The 9,781-nt window shown below is 50.9% G+C and overlaps 1 protein-coding gene across 1 annotated transcript; it reads right to left on the reverse strand.

Annotated features, from left to right (window-relative positions):
* Nucleotides 1-8,061: 8,061 nt before the first annotated feature.
* On the reverse strand, nucleotides 8,062-9,423 carry TRH (thyrotropin releasing hormone; the record flags this gene model as incomplete). The annotated part of the gene is made up of 2 exons (XM_079713681.1): nucleotides 8,062-8,540; nucleotides 9,210-9,423. The coding sequence occupies 2 exons, from the start codon at nucleotides 9,421-9,423 to the stop codon at nucleotides 8,062-8,064; spliced, it is 693 nt and encodes a 230-aa protein (XP_079569807.1).
* Nucleotides 9,424-9,781: the final 358 nt, after the last annotated feature.

Genomic DNA, 9,781 nt, shown 5'->3' on the forward strand with positions numbered 1-9,781 from the left:
ACCACTGCGCCACCAGGGAAGCCCCCAGCTCTTCTTAAGATAGTATGTGTGTATCAGTGTGTCTCAATCTCATTGCTCTCAGCAGCCCTTCATGCAGTTAAAAATTATTGACACCCCCCCCCAGAGAATTTTGATTATATCTATTGATATTTCCCATATTAGCAATTAAAATGAGAATTTTTAAACATTTGTTTGTTTTAAAATAACTGGTAAATCCATGATGTGTTAACATAACTAAAATGTTTTCATGGAAAATATAGTTTTGTGAGAAAAGTGGCATTGGTTTACATTTTTACAAATTTTTTAATTGTCTGACTTAATAGAAGACAATTGGATTCTCTTATCTGCTTCTGCATTTACTCAACAGATTAAATTTTGGTTGAAACATATGAAAGCCTCACACAGATATGTAGTTAGGAAAGTGAAAACCTCGTGGTTCCCCTGAAAGGGTTTTAGGACCTGAGGGGTCATCAGAGCAGTGTCGCATGAGAGCCCGCATTCTATCCATCGCTGTTCAGCTTGGAAGCAGACTGACTGGGTGTAAATCTCAGATGTGGGGCAAGTGGCCTAGCCTCTCTGTGCCTCTGTTTTCTCCTTGAGAGGGTTGAATGCCCTGCTTCCTGTGGAGTGGTTAGAGCAGTGCCTGACACATAGTAAGCGCTCAATAAACACTGACCGTTATGATTATTAGCTCAGAGCCTGGCACTAGCAGGGGCTCCCTTTTCTTCCTAGGTTGGGCATCTCCTCAGAGATAATGTTCAACCTCCCAAGGATGGCCTGGGGTTCCATGTCCTCCAGGGTTGCCCTGAGACGCCACACTCCTCCAAGGGGGCACCGGACTGAGCCTGACATGTGCCCTGTGCCACCTCTCTGGCCATAGGCCTAAAGCGGCCACCACCCCCGACACGGGCCTGTCAGCCTGTGGCACGTCAAACAGGGTGTACCTGCGTCGGTGCCGGAAAGCTCTCCCCCTCGGCAGCTGGCGATTAGGAAGTCACTCCCCACAATGGACAGGGTCTAATCAGCCTGCCGATAATCACCAGGCCCAGAACATGGCCGCGATTCAGGAAAGATGATCCCCAAAGACTAGAGCCACTTAAATCCTGGCATTGACCACAGGTCCCCTTGGTAACCCATAACTCTCAGCACAGTTTAGCCCCTGAGCTAATTGATGTTCTCCAAGGCAGTTAGCTCATACCCGGGCGATTGAAATGGGCTCTAATTGCCAACATCCTTCAGGTAAGAAGCCCCACATGTTCCACCACCCAAGAGGCCTGAGCAGGAACTGAGTCTCTCAGCAAACCAGTCCTCTGACTGCATCTAATTAATCAAAATAAGGTTCACAGAGAGAATTAATTAAAGAACATATCAGAGGAAGTCGTGACATCGGGATGGTTCACAGCAAAGCAGGACAGGAGGCGTCACTGAATTTGTGAGAGGCGGCTCCTTGAAAGAATGTTCCCCGGCTTTTAAAGCTGCCTGAGCGAGGGGACAGCAGGGGTAGAAAAAAGACCACTGGCCTTGGAGTCTACAGAACTGGGGTGAGCCTGGTGGGACCACCCACGTGAGATGTGTGGCCTTGGGCGAGTTGCCTCACCTCTCCAAACCAGGCATCTCTCACCCGTAAAGTAGGGGTGTAAATCGTGAGTGGAAAGTCCCTGCACAAAGGAGGCTCTTGGTGGCACAGTGTAGAGGTAAAAACCGGCACCTGCAGAGGGCTGCTAGATGTCCTTTAAGGCATTTTAAAAGGCGGAGTAATTGGGCAGATGTTACACTGGGTCACAACACAAGCTCTCAGCTCCCGGGCCATCCTTGAGGTCAGGCTCACAGGTTTGTAGTGACTGCGTAGCACCCTGCAACATTTGGGTTTGCCTCTCCAGCTCCCGCTCAGGCAGGCCTGATCTCAAATCCCATCTCCACCTTCATTCACACACTCGACAAATGTTTGCTGAGCACGTGCCCTGGGCCGGCACTGTCCTCGGTGCTGGGGGTACAGGAGTGGTCCCTGCTTCGTGGAGCACAGAGTTTGGTGAAGGAGGAGGCATTTATGAAAAAACCGCCCAAGAAGACTGGCAGACGCTGCTGGTCCCTGACTCCATCCCCTCAGCGCTCACCTTTGTGGTACACACAAGAGCATCCTAAGATTCTTCACCTAAGGGCCTCTAGTGGTCAGTGCTTGGGGCAAGCTGGAAGTGCCAGGGAGTTAACATTCCTAGGAGCAGCCCTCAATCCCTGATCAATGGGAATCAGAAGAAAATCTCCAGCTTCCTCATCCTGTCAAGTGGGAGACTGAGGCCTCTTCTACAGTTTCTCAAGGAAACCCTGCTCACTAATGCATCTACATTCACTTCCTTCCCTTTCCCGTATCCCTCCCCCACTCCGAGACCATTGCTTCCTGGGATCCCCCTCCAAGTAAACCACTGGCACTCAAGTCCTCATCTTGGGCTCTGGTACTGGGGGAACCAGCCTAAGACAGATATAATTACAAACTGTGACAGCTGCAAGGAAGAAGCGAGACGCAGTGCCACATCCCAACAAAGTGCTGTCTGAAATGACAGCTGAGGAGGAGGAGTTACCTAGTGTGAATCATCAGGAGTCAGCAGAGCAAATAGATATCGCTCGCTCTAGGGAAGTTAAGTGGAAAAGTTAATTTAACATAACAGAGCTGGCGTTCAGCTAGTTGCACTGCTGTGGCCTCACAGGTTTGTCAGAATCCGTCCATTCTGATTGGACATGCACTCTGATTGGCTGATGCCTGTCTTGTACCAGTTGTTGAATATCTTGAATATCACTCTTGGAATAAAGTGCTTACGAAATTGTCAGAGCTTGGGGAGCAGTTCTGCAGAAAAATACCACAGAAGTGCCCTGCCAGGGAAGCTGTTTCCCAGTTTTCTAGTCAGGAAACTGGGAAATGAGGAGGCTGCCACTGGAATCATCAAGTTAAGAAACCACTACTTGGGGACTTCCATCATGGTCCAGTGGTTAAGAATCCACCTTCCAGTGCAGGGGACGCAGGTTCGATCCCTTGTCGGGAATCCCACATGCTGTGGGGCAACTAAGCCCGTGAGCCGCAACTAGAGAGCCAGTGCGCTGCAACGAAGATCCCCGCGTGCCGCAGCTAAGACCTGACACAGCCAAGTAAATAATTAAATATTTCTTTTAAAAAGAACCCACTACTTGGAATACTATTCAGCAATCAAAAAGAACAAAGTAACAAAACACGTTACATCATGGATGAACTTCAAAAACATTACACCAATTGGCAAAAGCCAGGCATAAGAGACCATGTATTATAGATTCTGTTCGTATAAAATATCCAGAAAAGGGAAATTGATAGAGAGAAGGTATATTAGTAGTTGCCTGGGGCTGAGAGTGGGGAGAGAGATTAATTGTAAATGGACACAGGGATTTTATTGGGAGTCTGAAAATGTTTTAAAACTGATTTATGCTGATGGTTGTACCACTAGGTAAATTTACTAAAAATCATTGAATTGTATTCCTGCAATGAATAAATCTTATGATATGTAAAATATACCCCCAAAAAAGTTGTTTAAAAGAGAAAATAACATACTACCATAGCTATGAAGCTGACCAGGAAGCCACTATCAACAACTGTCTCTAGATACTTAAGAGCTGGAGTTTAGACAGCAGGAAGCTGCTGCAGAAACAAACCATTATCACCTTGCTTTCCAGCAGGAATCGTCAAAGTGGCCTTCCCAATCTCACACAAGACCTTACTGTGCTTCCAAAACTCTAGCTGCAAGGGAACCTTGGAAATGCAGTTTTTGCTTTCCAACCTCCACAGTTCAGGAAGCACCCTAGGAGGTGACCCGGGGAATGTGAGGAGTAGGAGAAAAGGAGACTCCAGACAGAGGGAACAACATGGACAAAGGCCCTGATGTGTGTTCAGGAAACAGAATGGGCAGGCCATGGTAAGGAGTTTGGATTTTATTCTAGGTGAGATGGAAGCTGCTGACAGGTCTCAAGCAGGGTGGTTGCCATGGACAGATCCGCTTCCCTCTGGCTGCTACGTGGAAAATGGGCTTGGGGGACAAGGGTGGAAGCCAGAGGCCAGCAAATGATGGTGGCCAGGATCCGGGTGGTGGCAGAGGAACTGGGAGAAAATGGGTGGACCTGAGATATATCCAGGAGGTAAAATTTATAGGACACGGTAAAAATTGGATGCTAGGGGAGGAGAGGCATAGAGACGACCCCCAAGTTTCAGACTTATGAGCTGAGAAAAGTCACCTTACTTCTCTCTTAGTTTCCTTTTCTCTGAACTGGAGTTGACTATGATGAGTGATTAATTCATTCAACAGATATTTACAAATTACCTACTATGTGCTGGGCAGTGGGATAAAAGTGCTTTTCCTGATGTCTGGCCCCAGAGTAAGTGCTTAGGAAAATGTTCCTTTTTCTTTCATCCTTCAGAGCTCACCTCAAGTGCCCCTTCCCCCTGGAAGGCTTCCCTGATTCCACCCCAAACTGCACTGCTTTCTCACACTTCTAAGGGATGGCAATCAGGGCTAGAAGATAGGGTGAAGGAGGAAAGGAATGGGCCAAAACACCCCAGATTTCCAGTGTTAACAACTCTAAGAACACTGATTTCTTCCCACGGAGCCTTTGTTCATGCTTTTCCTTCTCCCTGAAATATCGTATCTCTTATTTATCCTTTGACTCAGCTTGGATGTTTCCTCCTCCAGGAAGCCTGCTTTGCCCAGCCAGACCAATTTGTTCTGCCATCTGTGTCTACCTTGCATGCTTTGCTAACTACGAAGTGGTCGTCTGTCTCCCCACTGGATGGGGAGCCCCTTAAGGGCTGGGAGTCACTCTAGCAAACTAAAATGGAAGTGACCTGAAGCTTTCAACATCCATTCAACAAATATATATTGAGCACCGACTTCATGCCAGGCCCTTATTTAGGCAGCTTTGATAAAAGTAGACACATATGAGAAGGGAAAGATGGGAAGGATTTCAGTGAAGAGAGAACAAGGTGGGAGGCATCTGTGTTAGTCAGAATTGGCTAAGTTTTGCTGTGGTAACAAAGAAACCCTGACATCTCAGTGACTTAATACAACACAAGTTTGTTTCTTCCATGTGAGAAGTCTGATCTAACTTCCATCTGGTGACACCAGGGCTCAGCATCCCTCCCTCACATGCTCTGCTCTCTCAACCGGTAGCCTCCCAGGCTTCCTTGGCAGGAATAAAAGGGTTAAGGGGCTCTAACTGCCACAGCCCCAGATTGACACTCCAGCTCACAGCCCATTGGCCAGGACTAGTCATATGACTCCATGCCAACTGCAAGGGAGGCTGGGAAATGTAAGGAAGCACGTGCAGCATCTCTGCCACAGCATCCTAGGCCAAGCAAAAGGCATGTGTGTGAGAGGGGGAAGGACAGAGGTATTTGGGGAGCAGCATGCAGACTTTCTTAAGGATAAAGCCCCAGTGCCTGACAAGAACTCGCAATAAAGCTCCCGTGTCTGGGTTTTTACTTTTTTTCTTTTTTGTGTATGTGATTGAAGAATGAACAAAGGAAGGAACAAGTGTGTCTGCAAGGCTCAGTTTTGAGTCCCTTCTGGTCTTGGAGCATTAGAGCTAAAGATACCATTTATAAGGGTTTACTTGGTGCTAGGCACTATGCTTGGAGCTGGACACCTATTGCTCCATCTCATTTACTCCTTTGAACAACTCAGAAAGGTGTAGGGATTACTGTGCCCATTTTACAGATGGGAAGACTGAGGCTCAAATTGGTTTAATGATTTGTCCAGGACTGAAGCCAATGCCCAGACCCTTTCCATCATGCTGCACTGGTCTGATCACTCTCAGGGGCAGAGGGGAAATGTTAAATGGCTGGGGGAGTGGGCTTCTCACTCTTCAAATTGTCCCATATCTGAGGAGGTAACAACAGCAGCCACACCAAGCAAGTTTGGAAGGAGGAGAGGGTAGGGTGTATTCTTGGGCAAGCACTTCACTTCTCCACACTCAACTGAAACTCTACTTCAGAAGGACATGACAGCCTTTTGGGGTGGCCATGGGATTGGATGAGAAAGTGTCTGTAAGCACTGAGCATTCAGGAAGTGCTCTATCAGTGGCCCCTGTTACCTGTATTGGAGCGTCTGTCTTCAGGGGGAGTCTGTGAGCAGAGGGTTTCCTGCTAGGGCCCTGATTGCCTTGATGGTGCCAGTGAAGAAAGCCAGACGGCCTAGAGGAAAGGCCAGCTCTACCCTTCAGGCACCTCGGGGCACCTAACCTCTGTGCCGGGTCCCTCATCAGAAAATAGAAATATCCATCAAATGCTCAATTTTTCAGCAGGCTTCTGAGAAGATTAATGGAGATGGTGGGTGTGCGTGTATTTTATAAGCCCTGAGTCTCCCTCCAACCCCAACTCACCTGAACTGTGGTTCCCTGAGGAGAGGAGCAGCGTCTCAGACACTCTTCCAACCCCTCCCCTCCCTCCCCAAGAGGGTGACCAAAAGCTATTTGCAGAAAAGCCAAATAGCCCATCTGCCCACCAAAAAGCGGGTGTCCAATGCAGAGTCTAAGGCCTGAGGAAATTTCAGAGTTTGAGTCAGAGGTAGCGAAGTGGAAATGAGTGAGCCAAACTCAGCCTCAGACAAGTCGCTTAACCTTTCTGTACCTTGGTTTCCTTGTTAGGAAATTTGGCACAATCATAGTAATGCCTAGGATTATTGTGAGGGGCAGAAGAATTAATATATGTAAAGTGCATAAGAACTGCCTGACACATAATAAGTGTTGGCTCTATGTTACTATTATTATTATTATTTGATTCACATGATGTCAAAGTTTTTGGATTCAAGTGTCTTCAGATGGCCTCTTCATGTTAGCCCAAGTCTCCACCACTCCCTCTTATCCTACACCCTGCCTGCCTCCCTGCCTGGCCCCAGAAGGTCCCTGGTTAGAGTTGCCAACCACAGCCTGTTCCTTTGTCCTCATTGTGCCTGCCAGATGACACAGGCTGTTGGTTCCTGCCACAGAACAATGACGATTACAAACCTGAGCCACACCAGCCCTCTAACAATCAGGCAAACTCAAGGCAGGGGCCTGAGCTGCCTCTCACACCCATGGCTCTACCTCAGCTAGCTGTGTGTCGTCTGGCAAGCCCTTCCTCACGTCCAGGCCTCAGTCTCCCCCGGTGTCAAATGGGCTCCAGAGCTCCAGTCCACCTCCCAAGCTTGTTCTGAGATGGGGACAGTGAAGACGACCTTTCACCCTGCCAAGGTCCCTGATTCCCTTGTCAGCAGAGCTGGGGAACTCTCAGCCTGTCCCCTCTCAATGCTGAAAAGAGAAATCCCACACCAGCTGAAACAGAACTGCAACGAACCAAGATTATCCAGATGCAAGTTTTATTATCATTGATAGGGGAAAGGCGCCTAGAGGGTTACATATAAGCCGTGACTTCCAAGGTGATGTTTACAAATTCCTGCACATGTTTATTCCCACAGCCACCACACAGCACAGCAGCACCTACAATGCTTCCCCCAAGCAGAACACAGCTGTGGGTCAGGGCTCTTCCCACCCACAAAAGGATGCCCAAGAAGAGGAGGAGACCCGGATACTGGGAGTGAAGTTTACACACGGCAAACCCTGACACATGGGCAAGGGATGGAAGCTGGATTTGGACATCATGGTTTCAATCCCACCCACCCTCACTGCCTGTTCACACCAGAGGCACCCTGCCCCACTCCGGGGATCCCTTAGAAGACACAGCAGGGTCATCTTAGCCAGGGCTAGGGAGGGGAGCAGGCCTGCAGGGGCGGGGGTGAGAGGGACTCTGGGATCTGCCCCCTTGCCAGTGGCGCAGAGTGGAGTAATAGGAGGTTTTAACTCATAGGCTGGCTTTCTCACATCCCTGAAGTAGGCGGGTGAGGCCAGGGGTTTGATGTGTATGTATACCAGGGGCTCAGGTGTGTATGGTCAGGCATCTAAGGAGGAGGGAAAAAGGGGGTCACAAAGGGGTAGGGCATACAGGGCTCAAGGCATTCTTAGACCCCAAGTTGATTTTACAGGAAATGGGGCTCACTCCTCCAGGGGCTCCCTGGCCTAGGCCGCTCGCCGCCCAGGGTGCTGCCGCTTCTCTTCAGCCCCCTGGCCCCTGCTCAGGTCATCCAGGAGGCCCAGCAGAAGGCTGGCTTGACCACAGGACCCCCGGGGCCCGCATGGGCTTCCCAGGGTCCTCTTTCCTGGATGTTGGCGTTTCTCAGGCATCAGCTCTCCCTCCTCCTCCTCCTCTTCCCAGCTGCTTTGGGCCTGGGGATCCACCAGCCGTCTGCCTGGGTGCTGCCTCTTGGTGAAAGTGGACCCAAGCCAGGAGGAGCGCCGGCCAGGGTGCTGCCGCTTCTGCTGGCTTATATCCTCTGGCCATGCAGCCACATCCTCCTGCCGGCCAGTGTGCTGCCGTTTGTGGGGTCCCACGGCCCCTCCTTCTTCCTCTTCCTCTTCAACTCCCTCTTCTGACTCCTCCCCCCTTTTGCCTGGATGCTGACGCTTGGAGAGCCAATGCGGTTGAAAGATCTGGGACTCTGGGGAAGGAAAGAGGCCAGTGAGGGACCCCCTGACCCCTAGAGGCCCACTTCAGCCTTCCTCCCAGTCAAGGCAGATCCCCACAGCATTCACCCAGATTCATGGCCTTGCACCCGCCTCTCAGGTCTCCCAGACACATAGACACTCACACAGATGGTCAAGGGCATGGCCTCTGGTTCCAGTCTCAGCTCTGCCACTCCCTAGCTGTGTGACCGTAAGCAACTCACTTAACTTATTTGAGCCTCAGTTTGCTTCTGTGTAAAATGGGGTGTGGGAGGGTAATGACAGTACCTATCTGATGCTTAGGAAGGTCCTATCGTGTGATAAGGTGTTTGAAGTGCTTAGAACAGTGCCAGGCATATGCGTGCCTAGTAGGTAGTAATTAACACTGTCACACACAAAAAGACTCTCTCTCCCTGGCACAGAATCTTTCCTACTGAAGGTCTGCCCTCTGAAATATTCCCGATACTGCGATGGAAAAGGAATCTGGTCCCAGGAAAGGGTCAACTCACCACCTGCCCAGGGTGTGGCCAGTGGGAGTTTCTGAGCTTCTGAAAGGCAAGAGGCTGAATGACCAAGTCGCTCCCTCCCCTTTGCGGCCGAGTTTCCCCTAAACCTCTCGGGCGTCCTCCTCTCAACCCGCAGCCCCACACAATCCTGCCCCTCACCTGATTCGCTATCTTCCTGGTCCTCTCGGAGTCGCTGGAGGTCTTCCCGGAGGAGGAGGAGGGGCTCCGCCTGCCGCAGGAGGTCGTCCAGGCCCAGTTGCTCGGCCGCCATAGCCGCCTCCTGCTGGGCCACCTCCGGCTGTGAGCGGCCGCCGGGGACACCGGTCAGGGTCAGGGTCAAAACCACGGCAAGCAGAAACCAAGGGCCGGACATCGCGGCGCCTGGGGTAGGGAGGACAGGGAGAGAGCATAGGTGCGCCGCGCTCCCCTCCCAGCCCATTCTATCGCCCGTTTTCCCGTCCTAGCGGAACCCCGAGGCCAGGGGGAACCAACCGTTCAAACACCTTCCGGAGCAGGACCACCTGCCACCTTACGGGGGGGCGGGGACAGCCGGAGGGTCTGCCTCGGGTCCTGGGCGTCCTCACCCGTAGGGATGCTTGGAGAGCCTGCCCGAGTCCAGTTCTGCCTGCGCGAGCCTGGAAGCCTTGGGAGCCCCATCGCCACCGCCACTTCTCAAGGCTACGCGGAGCTGGGGAAGCCAGCGCTGGGGCTGACTCTCCAGGAGTGTAACC

The sequence above is a fragment of the Hyperoodon ampullatus genome (genome assembly GCF_949752795.1).
Source record: "Hyperoodon ampullatus genome assembly, chromosome: 10".
Lineage (NCBI taxonomy): Eukaryota > Metazoa > Chordata > Mammalia > Artiodactyla > Ziphiidae > Hyperoodon > Hyperoodon ampullatus.